Consider the following 21,536-nt stretch of genomic DNA (forward strand, 5'->3'; position numbering starts at 1 on the left):
CAGTGAATTTTTTGATGGCAAAATAACTATTGGGAGCTTTCGCAACACTAGAAAAGTGACAAGTGTACCAAGTTTTCAAAATATCTGTTTTGCAAGAGATCTTTTGAAGAGATTACTGTTACTCAGTGCAATTTCCTGGTATTTCTGTTTCTTTGCCCTTTTCCTGTCAATTTTGTTACATTTGCTTTCTGAAATCCTTTAGGGCTTTGCTAAGCAAAGTTCCGCAGCAACAGGCAGCACCCAATACCTGAACCAAGTGTTGATCAGCCTGGGGATGAATGGGACAGCTGTTCAACCACAGGGGAAGAGAAGCAGTTAATTGTCATTTTCTCCTAACACAAATAGGGTCTGTCTGCAATTTGCAGTGAATGAGACCACCCTGCACAACTCTCCTCTCCCGAAATCAGGATTCAAAGATGAATGATGATATCTCTACCATCATTTTGGCTGAGAACAGAAAAGTTGCCAGGAAGTTGGGGGTGGAATCTGGTGTGCTCCTAGTGGGGATAAGTTGAGCGTTTTTGGATTAATTAATGGAACATGGATGCTGCTGGCCAGTGCTGTATTCATGTTCCATCCCTAATTGCTCAGAGGACAGCTGAGAGTCCTATATTGCTGTAGGTCTGGAGTCACACATAGGCCAGATGAATAAGGATGACAGATCTCCCATCCTAAAGGAACCAGATGGGATTTTTCCCCCTGACAATCCACAACTGTTTCACAGTCAGACTCTTAATCACAGATTTTTATTGAATTCAAATTCCACAGTTCTTCTGTTCAGTTCTGAAGAAGAGTGACTGGAGTCGAAACGTTAACTCTTCTTTCTCCTCACAGATGTTGCCAGACCTGCTGGGTTACTCCGGCGATTTCTGTTTCTGTACGGGACAGAATATCCTCCCGTGCCGAACCCAGAAGGGGTGGTGTGAATGGGGCAATGAAGCTGAATCAGACCTTGTTCCTCAGGCCTAGTTGGGAGGGGGAGGAGGGGGCACATGCCGAAAACCGCGATCTGAATGCAGCCATGCCTTCTTTGGCAAGGTGAAGGATAGGCCACGGAGTTTGCTCTGAAGATGTTGATCCCAGGTGGCCACGCTGAGAGACTGGGCAGCCCCCAGGTGGAGCCCCCTCTCCGCCACCAGTACCTGGGTGACTGGGAGGGACAATGCAGCAAGCGGCCTCTGTGTTCTGATTTACACCGCTCTGGCCCTCGCTCTGTCCGGGGTAACCGGGAAGCTGAACCCACTGGGATCAAAGGGACCGCCACCGACTTGGGACACTGCCGGCCACCAGGATGGTTCCGCGGGGTCCTAGCTCCTGCCGGCCCCTCATCTCCTCCTCCTCCTATCCCCCTCCTTCTCCGATTTCCCTTCACCTCCTATCCCCTCCTCCTCATATCCCCCTTCTCTTTCTCCAATCCCCCATCCCCATCCCCATCCTCCTCCTATCTCTCTTCCCCCTCCTCCCATGCCCCCTTCTCCTATCCCCCTCCCCTCCTCCTCCCATTCGCCCTTCTCCTATCCCCCTCCCATTTTCCCCTTTCTCCTATCCCCCTCTTCCTCCCATTCCCACTTTTCCATCCCCCTCTCCCGCCCATTCCCTCTTCTTCTATCCCCCTCTTCCTCTCATTCCCCCTTCTCCTATCCCCCTCCTCCTCCTATACCCCCTCTTCCTATCTCTCTCCCCCACCTTCTATCCCCTTTCTCTTCCTTCTCCTATCCCCTCGTCCTCCTATCCCACTCCTCCCCTTGTCCCACTCCTCTTCCTCCTCCTATCTCCCTCCCCTCCTCCTGCATAACATCATTTGGCAAACACACCGGAACACCAGGAAAAACCTTGAAGCCGTATTCCCCTTCAAGCAAATCAGCTCCGAAAGTACCACAATACCCAAACCTTTATCCGCGGGGATCACAGGCTTTGCAATTTATATTTTTAAAAACAAACCTCTAAAAAAGTATCATTCCGTTATTTTGCAAAATTGGAATTAAGATTGTTGCGCGTTAGCTAAAACTACAAATGCACTTTAAAAAAAAAACAAAATCACTTCGCTAAAAGCCGAAACTAAGGATTAAATTCCACCCCACCGCCCCTCCCCGGGAGAGTGAACGCCAGCCCCAGAGGAGAGAGAAGCCAGACGCAGAAATCAGCTCGGGAGCCTGGTGGGAGAGGCGCTCTCTCTCTCTCACACACTCCCTCTCTCCCTGCTGGGGACGAGGGGGACGTGCAATTCTGGCTCCCTCTTATCTTGACATCTTTCACCCTGAGGACTCAGTTCCAAACACCCATCTGAGCTCTCCCCCCAACTCAATCTCATCAATAACCTGAGCAAAGGCACAGAACCGAAAAAAATCACACACTCACGCCTGATCGCAAACAAACATTTTAAATAAGTCACACTCAATCCCGTCCGTATCGTTCCTCCATTGCCCTTGGGGGACTTGAAGTGACCAGGAATCGCTGTGAAAATGTAACGCTGGAGGATCCCTTTTAAGAAATCGACGGAAAATTGACAATTAACGTTTTCATTATACTCCCCCGCAATTTTCTCAACCGCCCCAACCACATTTTCAAACTAGTGCAGTAAAGATCATCTGCCGTGCGATCCCAGGGTAACAATGAAGATTTAGCTCACTGCAATTTCTCTGTCACTTCGCCATCTACATTTCATTAAACAGTGGAGGACAACAAACAAAAAAGGGAATAATTGCATGCTTACGTGTTAAAATCATCGTTTCCACTTTTCACATCAATGTACAGTTAGGGCGGCTTCAACTCGCTTGACTTCTCTCAATAACCGATCACAGGAAAGAAAATTGGGTGTGGAAAGTCCTTGAAAAGTTTAACGTTTCTTATTTTTTAGAGTCCGTCACAAACGTTTCCAATCATCACAAAATGATGCAGATCCATATTTCCAGAGTCCGGCACTGTGTGTATTGCGGAGTGTCAGTGACCTCCCCGCCCTCCCCCTGCTTGCAGCACTGGTTAAATAAATCTCTATGTAAATCTCACTACGTTTGCACCGATTCTCCGAAGCTCTCACATCGCTTCTGAGCAGCAGCGAACGCAGCACTCAATCTCAGCAGAATAGCCACTCCTCTCCAGTGCCGCCATCACCTCCACTCCCCCAACACTGTTACCCCCACCCGCTCTCTCCCAGCCCCCCACACAAACACACAATGCAGCCCCAGTCAGCACCACTCAGTTTAGTTACTGAGTCGTATTGATATTATCACACCAACAACGGCAAATATTATAATCGTCTATATAAAATGCCACATTCAACATCGTTTATCACATCTCTGTACTCTGAGGACTAGTTTATTTTGCTGACTTCAGCAAAATATCTTTAACCTCTGCTCATTCTTTCATGGGATGGGGCATTACTGGCAAGGCCAACATTTATTACCCATTCCTAATTGCCCTTGACAATTTCGCTTTGATGCTTGCTTTACCTGATGACTATGCTCATTACTCATTTTCACCCCTGTACTGAGGGACTGCCACACTGTGAGGGGTTCCATCTTTCAGATGAGGTGCTAAATTAGACCGAGTCATGATCTGGAGGTGCGAGTGTTGGACTGGGGTGTACAAAGTTAAAAATCACACAACACCAGGTTATAGTCCAACAGGTTTAATTGGAAGCTCTAGCTTTCGGAGCAACGCTCCTTCACCATCATCTGATGAAGGAGCAGCGCTCCGAAAGCTAGTGCTTCCAATTAACCTGTTGGACTATAACCAAGTATTGTGTGATTTTTAGCTTTAGACTGAGTCAGTTTGATCAGATAAAGAGAAGGGATACAAAGCATCTATTTGATGGGGAGCATCAAATACTGTAGACCCCATCTCCTTGGAGGTTTCCCTCAATTAACATCACAAAATAATTTGGTCTTTAGTCTTGTTTATCGTGGGATATTGATTGTGCTGCTATTTCCTAAAATTCAATATCAACCATGCATTTCAAAGGTTATCGCCTTGCCCTGTAAAGATAGCAGAGACACTAGAGGAAAGAGCATGATGGTAGAAGAAGGTGTAGAAAATAAGTTTAACGACGTTATTCAACAGACCCCAGAAAATACAGCAAACAAGGGGAAGTGTGCTGGGTGGTGGTAAGAAAAGTCTGAAGAAGGTGTTTCACCAAGTGGCAGGAGGTAACACCTGAGGGTTACGAGTTGCCCAATGGCACAGAACAATTAATGGCCCTTCCTGATGATGGACTCTTGCCTGAAATGTCGATTCTCCTGCTCCTCGCACGCTGCCTGACCTGCTGTGCTTTTCGAGCACCACACTCTCAACTCTGATCTGCAGTCCCCACTTACTCCTAATGGCCTTATGAAGGCTGGCAAAATAAAATAACTGTTGTCCCTTGTCTTTCGGGGTCAACATGAACACCATTCACAATGTACCAGAGTATTTAGGGTATTAGAAGATGGTATTAGTAATAACATTAGCAAATTTGCAGATGATACTAAGCTGGGTGGCCGGGTGAAATGTGAGGAGGATGTTAAGAGATTACAGGGTGACCTGGACAGGTTAGGTGAGTGGTCAGATGCATGGCAGATGCAGTTTAATGTGGATAAATGCATGGTTATCCACTTTGGTGGCAAGAACAGGAAGGCAGATTACTACCTAAATGGAATCAATTTAGGTAAAGGGGCAGTACAAAGAGATCTGGGTCTTGTTGTACACCAGTCAATGAAGGTAAGCATGCAGGTACAGCAGGTAGTGAAGAAAGCTAATAGCATGCTGGCCTTCATAACAAGAGGGATTGAGTATAGATGCAAAGAGGCTCTTCTGCAGCTGTACAGGGCCCTGGTGAGACCACAGTTGGAATATTGTGTGCAGTTCTGGTCTCCAAATTTGAGGAAAGACATTCTGGCTATTGAGGGAATGCAGCGTAAGTTCACGAGGTCAATTCCTGGAATGGTGGGACTATCTTACGCTGAAAGACTGGAGCGACTGGGCTTGTATACCCTTGAGTTTAGAAGACTAAGAGGGGATCTGATTGAGACATATAAGATTATTAAAGGATTGGACACTCTGGCAGCAGGAAACATGTTTCCGCTGATGGGTGAGTGCCGAACCAGAGGACACAGCTTAAAAATACGGGGTAGACCATTTAGGACAGAGATGAGGAGAAACTTCTTCACCCAGAGAGTGGTGGCTGTGTGGAATGCTCTGCCCCAGAGGGCAGTGGAGGTCCAGTCTCTGGATTCATTTAAGAAAGAGTTGGATAGAGCTCTCAAGGATAGTGAAATCAAGGGTTATGGAGATAAGGCAGGAACAGGATACTGATTAGGAATGATCAGCCATGATCATATTGAACGGTGGTGCAGGCTCGAAGGGCAGAATGGCCTACTCCTGCACCTATTGTCTATTTAACAATGGATGAATTTTTTTTTGAAGTCTTTCATGCCTCCAGCCTCAGGAACCCACCTGCCATGGTTAATTGGGCAGAGCCCAAGGTATCTTCTTTATTTCACCATTTTCAGGCTGACTGTAAGGTGGGCAAGACCTACATTTGATTTATTTTATATAAATGTTCATGGGATGTAGGCGTCATTGACTAGAGCAGCATTTATTGCTCATCCCAAAGTGCTCGGAGCGTAGTTAAGTGTCAACCACATTACTGTAGGTCTGAAGTCACATGTAGGCCAGGTAAGGTTGGCGGATTTCCCTCCCTAGAAGATATCTGTGAACCAAATGGATTTTTACAACAATCAACATGGTTGCCATTAGGCAAGATTTTAATTCCAAAATCTCATTAAATTCAAATTTCACCTCTCCTATGGCAGGATTTGAATCCACTTTGCCCAGAACATTAGCCTAGGGTTGCAAATAACAAGCCCAATGAAATCACCACTACACCATCACTTCCTGTAATGGAAGAATGTTGCCAAGGTCGGTAAGATTACACCCACAATTTCTATTGCTATGTCGACAAACACAGCAGCCAATTTGTACACAGCAATGTCAATTTGTTGAGGCAAAGCACAATGGTGAACATCAGATGCTGTGTTCATTAAACCAGTTTCCATAACAAACACCATAGGAGATCTACTTTTGTCATCTGTTTTCTTTAGAAGGAGCCAAGAACATTGGTAATGAATAGAAACATTCAGTCCATCAGCCTCTGGAAAGAGAAAAGGCAGGATGATGTTTGTGAGTGAAAAGTAATCACATCTGGCTCAGTGCAGAGGGATTAGTAGGCACAAGTATGGAAGAGAGTGTTACCACGATTCTCACTGAAAAATGATCCATAAAAGCCTTCTTTATTTTATTCTCTTAGCAATGTTTATCCACTTGAGATGGTGCTCTCAGCACAGTGCTACTTGATTAATAATCCACAAAAGTTTATTTAAGTATATCCCAGGTTATGTCAAAAACCTTGGAAGAAATAATATGCAAGGACAGCACTTTGGGATATAAAGTACATAAACTGTAAGTACAATAATTATATGACCATCAAGCACAGTCTTGTGTCTGCAGCATCACATGAGTAAATGGTTCTCATCAGTAGCGCAGCTTTTGTAACATCTCAATGTAAAAGTATTAACATTTTGCAAATTATATTTGATTAAATGGTATAATTTTTATTGGTTACAATCAGGCTTCATAATTTGTGGTATAGTTCTGAAATACAAATGCGCTAGTCAGATGCAGGAATGGGCCATTTAGTCCCACAAACCTGTTCTGTTATTGATAAGCTAATGACTGATCTCATATGGCCTCAACTGTACATTTAAGCCAATCCCAATAGCCGCCTTTGATGATCCAGAATTTAACAGCTTTAAAAATATCAGATGATTATTCCTCCATGAGAATGAGACTGATAGAGATTTACTGAAAGAGAAAATAATTCCTCATTTTCTTGAATGGGAAGTGTGACTCCAAGAAGGGAAGACATCCCCTCAGCACCCACCCTGTCAGTTCCTCTCCCAATCTTGTATATTTTAAGGAGATTTTCATTCATCTAGACTCCAGTGGAGACAGATGCACCCTGCTCAACTTTTCCTCACAAGCCATCCCTTTCATCCGAGTCAAGTGAACCTTCTCTGAACTCTAATCATATGAGAGAACAAGACTGTTGATAATACCCTAGATCTGATCCCATTAATGCCATGTACAATTGTAGCAATACATTATTACTTTTATACTTCATTCATATGACATTTAATCTGAATGAATTGGACTAAAGCATCCTAAAATCTAAAACTACCTGATTTGTTCATTAAGTAATTATCATCTGATAAGTCCACTTAATTGGTGAGGAATGTAATTATATTGGAGGCAGTCACTTGATTGATTCCAGAGATGAAGGGTTTGTCTTATGAAGAGAGATTAAACAGTTTAAGTATATACTCTCTCGATTTTAGATGAATGAGATGAGATCTAATTGAGATGTATAAGATATGTAAAGGGGCTTGACAAAGTTGATAGAAAGGATGTTTCCTCATCTGGGTCAACCTAGAATGAGAGGGCACAGTTTTAATATTTGATACAAAGATGAGGAGAAATTACTTCCCTGAAAAGGTTGTGAATCTGTGGACTACCGCACGGAGTAGTAGATACTGGGATGTTGAGTAAATTTAAGAAGGAGAAAGACATATTTTTAATTAGTGATGGGTTGAAAGGAGAGTGGGCAGAAAAGTGGAGTTCAGGATGAGATGAGATCAGCCATGATCATATCAAATGGTGAAGCAGTCATGGGGGACTGAATTGCTCTTACTTCTTATGTTCTTATGTTGCAGCTTACTGACAATACACTTTAACACCATACAAAGATTATATTCAATTTGAAAGTGCACGTCTGGAAATAAATTTGAATCAAACATTTGTACTCTGAGTACCCCAAACTCAGTTTTCTCACTAGGGCTAGGCAGCATTGAATTGACAACCTGACATTAAAGTTTTCATTTCTCACAGAAAACATAGGAGTCTTGAATTTGCTGTTTATGTCAATATTATGCCAATCTCCTGATCTTCACGCTCAGTCCTCTTGAAGATCAATATATAGGAACTTTTATACTTTATTCTAAGTGGATTAAATAACTTTACATTGCCTGAAAACTGCTGCATTTTCTACATTATAACAGTGATTACACTTCAAAAGGCACTTCATTAAATGCTTTTTGATGCCCTAAGGTTGCAAAAGATGCTATATCAAGGGCAATCGAGGCAACTTCAGTAAAGCCTTTGATAAGGTTCCATATGGTAGGCTGTTGGAGAAAAGGCAGAGGCATGAAATTGAGGGTGACTTAGCAGTTTGGATTAAAACTATCTTTCTGTAAGAAGGCAGCGAGTGGTGGTTGATGGAAAATATTCAGCCTGGAGTCCGGTTACTAGTGGAGTAGGAGAAAGTGAGGACTGCAGATGCTGGAGATCAGAGCTGAAAATGTGTTGCTGGAAAAGAGCAGCAGGTCAGGCAGCATCCAAGGAGCAGGAGAATCGACGTTTCGATTCCTGAAGAAGGGCTCATGCCCGAAGCGTCGATTCTCCTGCTCCTTGGATGCTGCCTGACCTGCTGCGCTTTACTAGTGGAGTAGTACAAGGATCTGTTTTGGGACCACTGTTGTTTGTTATTTTAATAAATGACTTAGACACAGGAATAGATGGATGGGTTAGTAAGTTTGCAGATGACACTAAAGTTGGTGGAGTAGTGGACAGTATGGAAGAATGTTGTAGGTTGCAGAGGGACTTGGATAAACTGCAGAATTGGGCTGAGAAATGGCAAATGGAGTTCAATGCAGATAAATGTGAGGTGATTCACTTTGGGAGGAATAACAGGAAGGCAGAATACTGGGTCAATAGAAAGATTCTTGAGAGTGTGGATGTGCAGAAGAATCTTGGAGCCCAAGTACATAGTTGCCCCGAAAGTTGCCACCCAGGTTGATAATGCTGTTAAGAAGGCATACAGTGTGTTCAGTTTTATTGGTAAAGGGATTAAGTTCTGCAGCTGTAATGTCATGCTGCAACTATACAAAACGCTGGTGTGGTCGCATTAAGAATATTGTTCTGGTCGCCCCATTACAGGAAGGATGTGGAAGCATTGGAAAAGGTGCAGAGGAGGTTTACCAGGATGTTGCCTGGTCTGGAGGGAAGGCTGAGAGACTTGGGTCTGTTCTCTTGAAGAGAAGAAGGCTAAGAAGGGATTTGATAGAGACATACAAGATGATCAGAGGATTAGATAGGGTAGGCAGTGAAAGTCTTTTTCCTAGGATGATGATGTCAGCTTGTACGAGGGGGCATAACTACAAATTGAGGGGTGATAGATTTAAGACAGATGTCAGAGGTAGGTTTTTTACTCAGAGAGTGGTAAGGGCGTGGAATGCCCTACCTGCCAATGTAGTTAACTCAGCCACATTAGGGAGATTTAAACAATCCTTGGATAAGCACATGGATGATGTTGGGATAGTGTAGGAGGATGGGCTTAGATTAGTTCACAGGTTGGCACAACATTGAGGGCCGAAGAGCTTGTTCTGTGCAGTATTGTTCTATGTTCTATGTTCAATCTTTCTTCCAATGTTGCATATTTCCAAACGGGTCCCTTGGAAACTGACAAGCCTGACATTTTGCTGCTGTTTCCAACAATTATTTGAGTTTGAGGCCCATTGTAGGACAAACATGACCCTTGCCATGCATTGAAAACATTCTGACCATTAGAGACCTCAAAATGGGTCTATATTAATTTGTGTGCCAATGAGTATGTCCAATAGAACGACGACAACTTGTGAATTGTGGATGCCATGTAGCTTTATCTCACACAACTAAAGAATAAATAAAACTAAAACCATCAGATTTTGTTAGATAAATGGCTAAAATAATTTAGCACTTTCTGTTCACCAAGTGGTGCCTAGTAAAAGCACTGCACTCTGTTATTTGAATCTCAATCTCACTGCCCCTTCCCTCTGTTGCTGATATCATCATGGAGATTCCCCTATTTTTTTTGCATGCTGTAATGTCATGGTGCTGTATATTGTGTGGCTTATTTATCACAGTTACACTTATGTGCTCTCCTTTGCTATCAATTCACAGAAAGACTGACAATCAAAAGTAAATAAGGGATCATGGAAATCTCAAACTGCAAGGTTGGTCTATAATCTTAAAGGCTCTTTCAAAACTACAAGAGGTTTCTGGGAGGCAATGGACAAAAAGCAGACACCAAGCAGTGAAACACAGGGAAAAAGTGGGATGGGAGGTGTTAAAACATAATCAAAGAGAAGAATTTGAAGGATGCTTTTGAAGACTGAGATGAAGATAACTAACTAAATGTTTTGGGGGCAAGGGTTCCAGACAGTGGAGATTACACTCCCTAAGGGAGTGACCACTAATAGAGAATCTGAGGGAGTGAGATACAAGGGGTACAATGTTTCAGCCATACCGGAGCTTTTAGCAAGACAGGGGAACTTAACTGGGTGGGAAGGAAAAAATTCAGTTTTCTGACAGTGGTTTAAAACTTCGCTTTTATGTTCAGGCAGGTTGGCTTTCCCAGTGTTCAGTCAGGAACATGTTTTGCATTAATTAGCATGTCATGAATATGCATTAAACCCTCAATTCTCTGGTTATATTATTATGGGGGATTCTTGTTTGTCATAAATGGGGAACGTGTGTTCAAAACCAACTACATGTCTGAGACATGTACCTATTGATGTGATGTTACTTAGCTCCTGCACAACCAAGACACTTCTTTGCATAAACACTAACAGTGTTAATATTGAAGTCTGACTGAGACAGCGGACCTGTTCAAGTGAGGCAGCCACACTAGTTGATCCCAGAAAACCTGAGCTGGGCAAGCAAGTCAGGCTCAATTCAAAACAGATTCACTCAAAATGCCATCTTTTGTTTTTGTGTTTGGCCCACGCAAACACGGTGAGCTATTAGATGTACATGTACTCCTACTTATGAAGAAAGGTTAACACTATATACGCTGCTAGCTGTAGTAGTTCTTCTTATGTTTTCATTGTGAATGCTGCCAGAAGTGTAAGAGGTAGCACTAGGCCATGCCACATTGATGTCTGCACATCAGGAATCTGCTGGAGGTGCCTGGCACCCAACCTTTTGTGTGACAGTTCTCCACAGTTGCAAAGCATACACTCTGAGGGACTGTTGTGGTTCAGTGGTAGATTCCCCACCTCTGGACCAGCAGACCCATTTACAAATCACTTTTACTCCAGAGATGTGTAACAACACCTTTGAACAGGTTGCTTAGATAATATTTGCAATCCTGAATCCCACTCATAGGATCATGAAGCATTGAGTAGACAGCGGTATATATGTCTGGGCAGAAGACAGCAGATCATTCATCCTTGGACTCTATTTGCACGGATCGTTGCTCAGAAATGCTGCCAACATCATCAATGACCCATCGCACCCTGCAAATGCTCTCCTACAACCTCTTCCATCAGACAGAAGCTGGAACACACACACCAGCAGGTTCAGGAACAGCTTCTTCCCGGTCATTATTAGACTGATGAATGGACTCTCTAACTTCAAATAATGCAGAACTTGCTAACGCTTACCTCTTCCAGCACACGCCCTGTGTGACCTAATCTGTATGCCTCCGTATAAGTTTTTTTCATCACTCTATGATCTGTGTGTCCTTGCTTACTATGATCTGCCTGTACTGCTCATAGACAAAGTTTTTCACAGTACTTAGGTACACGTGACAATAGATCAATCCAATAAAATCAAACTATCCTTTTGCGGCACTGGAGTGAGGTTCTTTTGAGTTGCACAGGAGAGCTGGCCTCTGCACCCAGCTCTGTCCAGGCTCCCTCATCACTCTGGATGGTCTCCTATTGCTTTCTCTCTTGCAGAGCCTTCAGGAAAATCTCTAAGTATTCCAGTGTAGTGCTGTGTTTTACTTGGTGACAGACATCTCCAGGAGTGAGAGGGGGTAATGAGCAGAGGTTGAATGATGCTTCAGAGTTGCAGAGAGGGATGGGCTGTTAGATTGCTTTGGCTGTTGGAGCTTGGAATGCCCCAGTGAGCTTCATAATGTACTGCCTATAAGATACCCATGCATGCAAATACAATGAGCTGAGAAGAAATTGATTACGTGAGAAACTCAGGAAGCTCCGAATGGAAGTTCCTCTTGCTTTTGTCCCAGCCTCCACGATAAGGAATAGGCTGGTGTCACAGCAGCTGAGGTTGTGCACTGGGACAGCTATCCAGAGCAGATCACAGAAGGAGGGTGGTTTTACAAGGGCAGAAAAAAGTTCAAATGTGAGTACTAAAAGTAGAAACAAAAATTAAACATGAACAAACATCAATACATCCAATACAGAATTGGACATTTTGCCATCTTTAAACTTTTAATAAATAGCTGAATATTGGGTTTTAAACTTCCAGGGAACTGGACATCTTGGATATCTTGGACCCCATCTTATGTCAGAGTCCATTGTCCTTACCCAGCCCCTAATTTGCAGCCTTTGGGAATTGGAATGGAAGTACAACATTCCCAGTTTCATCCAAATTTTCTGCCACTGCATGGTCTTCTGCCATTGATTGTGAGATTTTCTTTTTGGCTTCAATTGCCTAGGGCATTGACACTGACCTAATCCTGACCCTATTCAGCAATATCACTGTATCATAAATCACAACATGAGACAGCATATGCTGGACAGATGTGAATCCCAGATACCTGTTACAACAATAGCAGCAAGAAAAAATATTTCACATCGTGGATTTTCTTTTCATTTTACTATTGATTAATGAAGCCTTTGGTAGATATAGTTGGAGGTGCAGTGATAAGGATCCAAAATACTTCAGTGAGCTACACAGTGGCAGGCACTGGAGGCAGGGTACAATACTGAAATAGATTTAAAGTTTTCATTTTATTCTAAATTAAATATCGCTGACAGGATTAAACAACAATTGGGTGAATCTTATAAATTGAGGGGATGGGTAAGCAAATTGCCAGGATTAAGTACAGATCCCACTCCCACACCTATGTTATAATCTGAGTTAACATGTTCCAATAATCTTTGAAAAATGCATCCCTTATTCTTGTAAATAGTCATTTTGCAAATCTCTGAATGAGTGCAAAATGACTCCAAGCAATGCTGAAAGAAAAATTGTTTTAACTTCTTTCCCACAAATAAGTACTTTGTTATCTATCATGTAAGACCAATCTTTGCTGTCAAGTGAATACATGATGTGCGCTTGATCCAGTTATATGATCCCTGGAACTTCTCAATATACTTTCCATGATGGTCTTGTAATAGAAGGTTTAGTATTTAACGTGAAATGGCACTAACCCAGGGCTGCTAATCTCACACACATGAATAAAGTGAGCGGCAAAGGCTGAACAATCAATTCCCACAGCTTGTCAGCTCTCTTCACAGCACCAGATACTGACTGGAATACTCATACCTGAACTGAATTTCCTGAGTATGTCCACAGTTATTTGTCTACAGATTATCTTCAATATTTTTCTATGAAGGAGGGCATTATCTCTCTCTGTTAAAGCTGATAAATTCACCTCCTTTACCCTGCTGCCAGAATTCTAGATGTAGTTTTGTATTGCCAAAGGTTGTTTCGTTGGGATAAGGTCATTAGCTTTAACAGTGCAAGTGCAGGGTGCACAAAGATAGAGCCAAGTGTGTGGTGTTGGAAAAGCACAGCAGGTCAGGCAGCATCTGAGGAGCAGGAACATCGATGTTTCGGACAAAAGCCCTTCATCAGGAAGGGCTTTTGCCCGAAATATCGATTCCCCTGACCTGCTGTGCTTTTCCAGCACCACACTGTTGGCTCTAACCTCCAGCATCTGCAGTCCTCACTTTCGCCTGCACAAATATAGACACTACTTCTTCCTGATTCAAACTAAACAGGCGACTTAAACTTCAGTCAGCTATTGAATTGGTTTAAATGCTTATCCAAGAGCTCAGGTCAGATCTTGGTCTAATTTAACCACCTCCAGGTCAGTAATAGGATCCTTTTCATTGGACTATAGCTGGCTAACCGCAGGACAGGACTAAAACCAATGTGGATCCCTGTTCCGGAAAGTGGCCACTATTTGCCCATTGGAGTCATTCTTACAGCATTGCATTCCCAATGGGGGGCAGCTATCAGTATTGAGCAAAAGATTCAAACTTGCAGTTCACCCTGTATGACTTTCCAACCATTTCAAGTCATGGTTGGAAAATCATGTTTAGTTGGTACTGAAATTTCTGACATGCCTTTAGGGGTGATATGACTGCAGGCTGTTACAGCGAGTAGAACATCAGAAGATTACCTCTCATGTGAGGAGTGCTAGGCCTTTTCTCATTGGAACGGAGAAGGATGAGGGGTGACTTGATAGAGGTGTATAAGATGATCAGGGGAATAGATAGAGTAGACAATCAGAAACTTTTTCCCCGGGTACAACAGAGTGTTACAAGGGGACATAAATTTAAGGTGAAGGGTGGAAGGTATAGGGGAGATGTCAGGGGTAGGTTCTTTACCCAGAGAGTGGTGGGGGCATGGAATGCGCTGCCTGTGGGAGTGGCAGAGTCAGAATCATTGGCGAACTTTAAGTGGCAATTGGATAGGTACATGGATGGGTGCTTAAGCTAGGACAAATGTTCGGCACAACATCGTGGGCCGAAGGGCCTGTTCTATGCTGTATTGTGCTATGTTCTATGTTCTATGTTCTATGAGTCGATCAGCCTTAATAATGATGCCCCTTATTGCCAGATAGCCTCACTAAATAGGCTGATGGATTGTTATTGACTGGGTTGGGCAGGATACAAGAGACAATAGGTTTCTTCAGGAGAGACAGATCTACAAAAAATGTAAAGTCTGACACTTGTGTGTTGTAACTCAGGGCTGATGATTAGTTCAATTGTTCCATCCTCATACATTTCCTGATTTGAACTGACAATCTGACAATTTTTTCTCTGCTGTAAAGGCAGACTCAATTATCATAGCTGTTTTTTCATTTGAATCTACAATTATGTCTGGATCGGCTCTGAGTAGAAATCTTGTCCATCAGCGCTATAGATGATATTACACAGATGCTATGACTGCCGTCCTTATGCATCACGTTAATATTCCCAAAACAGCAGCAGGAAGACATGAGATTCTCAACAGGCTCAGTTTAAAGAGACTTTTGTGGGCTAGATTCCTTCAGGAACTTGAGATTCATCTAAAGACTGATAAAGAAAGTCCAACTTGTCAGCTGCACAGAGCAGGGTCACAGCTGGTTTACGGTTGCTCTGGCCTGCGGGGGTCACAGCAAGGGCCTGTTTTAATCAGCCATTCAAATCTGCTGCCTTCAACTCTGCTTCAAAAATAAACGCTCACCGTGCTTAGGCACCATTAGGACATCATGACATTTTAATTAATATTTATCATGCATGTTTACATATATGGCAATAACTAAATATTTGACTTTAAGAGAGCATTATTTCCATTACAACTTTGTTAGAAATATTTTCACAACTGGTTAGTTTCTTTTAGTAAAAGGACAGTTTGTGTCATGAAGTTTGAGTGTGTGAAGGAGTCTGACACTGGTATGCTTCTTATTTGTAAAGCTTTGAAGAAGTTCTGAAAATGTGTTTCCTTTAGTTCACTAGAGAACTCCAGTTGGACTTTCTTTATCAGTCTTTAGATTTCTCCAAACATCTGTTGGAATAAGATTTGCACATCCACTAGTTTTATAAGTGAGCATAAATGTCTTATTAAAATCAATTTGTGCCTAATCTGCTCTTGTGGTCAACTGTGTTCGGCTGAAACTAGGAATATCAAAAATAGCTGACATCTGTTAAAAAGGCGTTTAATTGAAATCATGGTGCAAAGTTTTAAAACATTCTTTCAAACATACAGGTTTGTGGGACGGTTGCTGAGAGTCACTTCCATATATATATGTGAATATGGATAAATTCTACTTATAAGGTCTGTGCTACCTAAAGGGTGACAAACTGCTAAAAAGAGGGCTGTGCGATTCTGAGCTCTTTCTATCTGTGAAAAATCAGATAAGAAGCATGCAGAAGCCATCCTCATTCTCAATGAAGAAGAAACTGTAGCCTGAGGCTATGACTTTCATAGTGATAAACATGTGTTCATTAAAGCTGCTGTGGCATTTCAGAAAGCATTAGGCATTGAGCAATGCGCTGCAATTGAAAATAATATATATTTTCAGACCTGGATCACTGAAACTAAGTATACTTTTCTAGATATTGATTTTCAGCGTGTAAATCCCAGAAGTGTTCCTATACAATTGTTTAGTACACTCACTACCAGGTTAATTCCTATGAAAAGAAAGTGCACACTGGGATTCAGTATAGGAGCAGGACCAGTTGGAAATAAGTAAGGCATAAATCATTTTATTTTTCTTCTGTCCATCCCACCCCCCCCCCATGTTAAATTAGTTCCAGACACATAATGCAAATTTAGTTCTACCTTCAATAAAGACCGTTTCCTGTGGTGAGACAGGGCAGCTCCAGCCACCTGAGCGGACTGACCAAAAGCTATTAGACTACTATTATTATACCTCAAGGGATGTGAGTGTTGACAGGAAATCATGCACTGGCCAGTTGAGAAAGTATGCAAATAACGAAAGCCGCAGCATTGCTCTCAGTGGATTATCCCACATCAGCACAATGAAACGTGTGACTTGGAGGCAATTTGTTTGGTTCAAGAACGATGGGTGGGGGATGGAGAATTTGTCCTCAACAAACAAGTCAACATTTGTGTTCAACAATAAAGGACAAGTATTCTTCTCAATTTATAGCACAACCTGACCTTTAGAGTCACATCTATACCAGCTCTGACAATAAAGTTTTTGACAAACCCATTTCAGCTCATTTGCGAACATGCAGCTTACTATCATGGATCAGACTGAATATACCACTGCAAGAAAGATCATGCAAAATTCTTCAGTTATAGAGTCATACAGTCATACTGCATGGAAGCAGACCCTTCAGTCTAACCAGTCCACGCTGATCTTAATTCCAAACTAAACTAGTCCTACCTGCCTGCTCCTGGCCCATATACACCCAAACCTTTCCTATTCATGTATCCATCCAAATGTCTTTTAAACATTGTAATTGTCTTCATATCTACACTTCTTCAGGAAGTTCATTCCATAAGTGAACCACCCTCAAACCTTTTTTCATATGTGATGTACCTGTAATGTAATGCAGTCCATTGTATTTTGTAAGGACGAAATTGTTCTGAATGTGAAAGCAGTCTTCTCATGTTTAGAAGTATTTGAGCCCTAATTGATGATAAGCGATAGACAGGCCTATTATCACAGTAGGCCTTATGCAGGCATGTTAATGACTATGAGCTCTGGTCAAGCTGATTACTGATTGGAGTTCTAGGTAGGTCTATGATCGATGGTGATCCGTAGCCAGGTATATTATTAATATATATTCCACATAGGCCAGTAACTAAGGGTGAGCCATGGATGGACCTGTTATCCTGCTGAGACAGGCCAATGAGCAACTATGAGCCCTACATTGCCCTGATGTTATGATTAGCCATAGATAGACCTATGATCAACTATGATCCCTGTACATAGTTGTTATTAATGATGAGCCCTAGAAAGGCCTATGATTAAGAGGCCAAATCCAGTCTAATATTGACTGGGAGTCCTACAGGGTTGTTATTGACTACGAGTGCTAAAGAGGCCTATATTTGACATTGAGACCTGGATAAGCCAGGGAGACCCTTATACTGGTAGCTCTGGGTAGACCTTTATTGATGGTAAGCTGGGTTTATTATCAACAGTAGGTCTTAGACATGCCTGTTATCAATAATGAATCTCAGACAGATCTGTTATCGACAGTCAGCCTTAAGTAGGCCTGTTGTTGACAGTGAGTGCTAGTCAGGCCTGTTATACATAGTGAGCTCTAGACAAACCTGTTATTAACAGGTAGTGAATCCATGGTAGGTCCAATTTTATGAATGAACAATAATGCAGTCTGACATTGGTGGTGATGTCAAGACAGGCCTGTCATCATCATTCTTGAGTTCCAGATGAGCCCAATGTTGCGGTGAACTCAGGTTGGAATTTATGTCTGTGGTAAATTGGGGGAATGAGTTGTAAAGTTAGGAATTGCTTGTGGTTTTCACATCTGCATAGGCAACACTATCTTCCATGCTCTTGACATTGTTGCTCAGTCCTCAGTCAGTTTATCGAACATACTAGACAGATTGAAGGCATTGTTTTTAGTTCCCATTCTGAACTCTGTTTCCTGGCTACTGATACCATCCCTCTCCATGTTTACAGTCTGAGACTAAATGAGACTTTTTGTAATATTGGTGTCACATTTAATCCCAAAATAAGCTCAAACCATATACCCATGCCAATGTTAATCACTGTCTATTTTCACCTCCATAACATTGTCATCATTTGCCCCTTTTCATTTTAGCAGCAGTTGAAATCCTTTATCATATGTGTTCACCCCTGGACCCAAACTATTTTAATGCAGTCTTGTCTGTTCTCCTATATTCTCCCTTCTTTATACTTGAGGTCATCCAAAACATTATCATTTATATCCCCCTTGCTCCAAATTTTGTTAAAGAATGTTTTATTTTTAAATTTTAATTTTTGTTTTTGAATCCTGGCTTCATCCTTCCCTATCTGTGTAATATCTTCCTGCTGTAGAATCCTCTGAGCTATGTAGAATTGGCTAGCTCTGACCCCTTGGTTATCCCTAATTTTAATGCCTTCATCATCATGGACATACCTTCAACTGCCTAGTGCCAAAGGAATTCCCTGTGTAGCTCACTTTACTCCTTAAAACCAAAAATCTCTTTGACTGTGCTTTTGCTCATCAAATCCAATAATTGCTTATGTGACTCAGGCAAGAAATTCAACAAAACTAAGGTGCATTCCTTTAAGTGACATCTTGAATTTGAGTCCCTCATGGATGGACACTTTGGAGAGTGCCTGACAGGAAAAGGGGAACTAATACAACATGGGAATCATTCATACTGGTCTTCATTATCTTCAAGCACTACAGGGGATCCTCCAGCCTGATTGTGACATCTACAACCTCAGTTGAACCCACTGACAATGTTTTTTAATATTCTTTAATGGGATGCAGACAAGATCAGCACTTGTTGCCGATCTGTAATAGCCCTTGAACTAAATTGTTGGCTGGGCCATTTCAGCAACACATCACTGTGGATCTGGAGTCACATGTTGGTCAGACTTGTTAAGGATGACAGACTTCCTTTCTTAAAGAACAATCATGAAGCAGATAGATTTTAAAAATCGATGGTAGTACTGTAGTGTCATTAAAGAGACTGAGTTTCTGGATTTAAAAAAAATCATTCAGGGGATAATGACGTTGCTGGCTAGGCCAGTATTTATTGTCCATCCCAGAGGGCTGTTAAGAGTCAACCACATTCAGCAACACATCACTGTGGATCTGTAGTCACATGTAGGCCAGACCAGATAAGGATGGCAGTTTCCTTCCCTAAAAGACATTAGTGAATCAGACGGGTTTTTCCTGACAACCGATTCATAGTTATCATTAGACCCTTAATTCAAGATTCTTTATTGAATTCAGATTCCACCAGTGATGGGATTCTAACCTGTGTCCTCAGAATGTTACCTGGAACTCTGGATTAGCGGCCAGCGATAATGCCTCTAGGCCATCACCTCCCCAGTAATGATTATCGGTTCAGTGACATTGCCACTATGCCATTAGTTCCATTAATGTCTTCTGAAGGAGGAATCTCCTCCCTGACACTGGAACATCTTTATGTGCTTGAGCAATAGAAATTTAGATAAAGGAAAATTACATAACAACAGAAGAAATCGGAGCAGGAGGAGACCAGCCAGCCCCTTGAGCATAATCCAATATTCAATTAGATCATGGCTGATCAACCTCAAAACCATCTTCCTGCACTTTCCCAATTTCCTTTGATCTTATTTAGAACACAAAACATTCTTGAAAAGGTTGCAAGATGCTTTCTAATTCTAACTCAGGGATAGCCCTCTTTTGAAAATAGCACAAGCTCCTGCATGGCTAATGGGTGATACAGGCTTCTTAACATCAGAAGCAGTCCACTGCAATCTGCCCCTGCCCCTCCACACCACCACCATCCTCCACCACCTCTGGTTACCCTCATTCACATGGTTGGAACTGAGCTGACTGCCAGGGCCCTGCACCATGTTAACCCTTGTCAACTTCTGGGCCCATTGCTAGATGCTGCAATATTACCGACTAAATCCAACGCACTGTTGCTTCGATGCAGAATAGCTTACCAATTGTTTTAAATATGCATAAAAGGTCTGAAACACAGTGCAATGTATTTCCATGTTGACTCTATTGCTGTTCCTTGATTCAAGTGATGACAAATTATTTGCTAGAGTCCCTAAGTTCTTGCATAACCTATAATGCTTCATTCTTTCATCAGCATTCTCATGCACTCTCCTCTACATAATGTTCTGGCAATGTTTTTTGCTGCATAACTCTTTCAACACACATAAAAGAGGAGAGTTGCATCATGTTTAGCTTATTTCACAAGCTTGTTTGGACTTGAAATGCATTTTTGAATGCTTCCTATCACTTTCAGAGCTAATTGAGCATGATTGTTCTCCAGTATTTAACAGTGTTGAGTAAAACTTAATGTTTGAGCAAGTATCATCAGGGTGAAAAATCATTGACAGCTCTTCTGCTTTCCAGGCATGAATGGGAATGTGATTTTTCTTTGCAGGATTATTCAAACTATCCTTTTTGTATCATTCCAATGAGGTTATTCATGGCATGTCAGTCCTTAAAGGAGTTAAATTAAATTTGAACAGTTACCATGAATCAGTGCAGAAGATTGTGTGCTCCATTGCTACTTATTAAATTTCTTTGTTTCTTGCAAGCTTAATAAGTTTCATACATACATTGTTCGTGGTGATGTGGCAAGAATCAAGCTAAATTATCCCTTTCTCATCTCCTCCCCTTGGTAAATTGACTTGTTAATGGCTAGGCCAAAACCTTGTCAAATGTGATCCATGAGAGTGACTCTTTATAAAAAAAAACCTTAAATGTTGAGCTTTCTCTTACTGGCCTCTGAGATTAAAATGCCTGAAGAACATGCTTCATGTGTAACTTGTCACACTCAATAACACTTCACTGGACGTGGTTAGCAAATTCTGTCACCTCAGGTCCACGATCTGTCCATAGTCAGTGGTAATTTGTCTATCGTCAGAGATAATCTGTCCATAGTTAGTGATAATCTATTCCTTGTACAGAACTTGATGCATGCATTGGGAAAGCAGCTACTATCTTTGCTGACTCACGTAGCCCGCATGAATAATATCAAGCTGATGGTTTATAAGACTGGTGTCCTGCATGGGTAGGACGAGATCACAAATGTGGCAGACCTCTCAAAGGCAGAGCTTCTGTTCACAGTCATCAAACTCAGGTGCTTTCGTGGCTTGGGCATGTCTACAGGTGGAAGGATATTTACGTACACAAGGCTTTTCTGTTTGGTGTGGTAGCTGGAGCCAGGCAACCAATGGAGCACCAAAGGCGCTGCTTCGAAGATGCATGTAAGCAGAACATGATGGTTGATTATTACACCTGATTGTCACTAGCTAATGTCAG

At 42.1% G+C, this 21,536-nt stretch overlaps 1 protein-coding gene across 4 annotated transcripts in view; it reads right to left on the bottom strand.

Moving 5' to 3' along the window:
* Positions 1-21,536, bottom strand: part of dlc1 (DLC1 Rho GTPase activating protein) — a 480,352-nt gene that overhangs the window by 47,979 nt on the left and 410,837 nt on the right. The window contains exon 1 of one of the 4 annotated variants that reach the window (XM_043690328.2): positions 2,714-3,031. The exons of the other annotated variants lie outside the window; for them this stretch is intronic. Coding sequence (XP_043546263.1) covers positions 2,714-2,726 — 13 coding nt within the window. The 5' untranslated portion in view covers positions 2,727-3,031. Of the gene's footprint in view, positions 1-2,713; positions 3,032-21,536 lie in introns of those variants that run through there. 4 annotated transcript variants of the gene reach the window in all.

This window comes from Chiloscyllium plagiosum, unplaced genomic scaffold (assembly GCF_037043375.1).
Source record: "Chiloscyllium plagiosum isolate Xiang-an unplaced genomic scaffold, Cpla_swu_hap1 HiC_scaffold_1, whole genome shotgun sequence".
NCBI lineage: Eukaryota > Metazoa > Chordata > Chondrichthyes > Orectolobiformes > Hemiscylliidae > Chiloscyllium > Chiloscyllium plagiosum.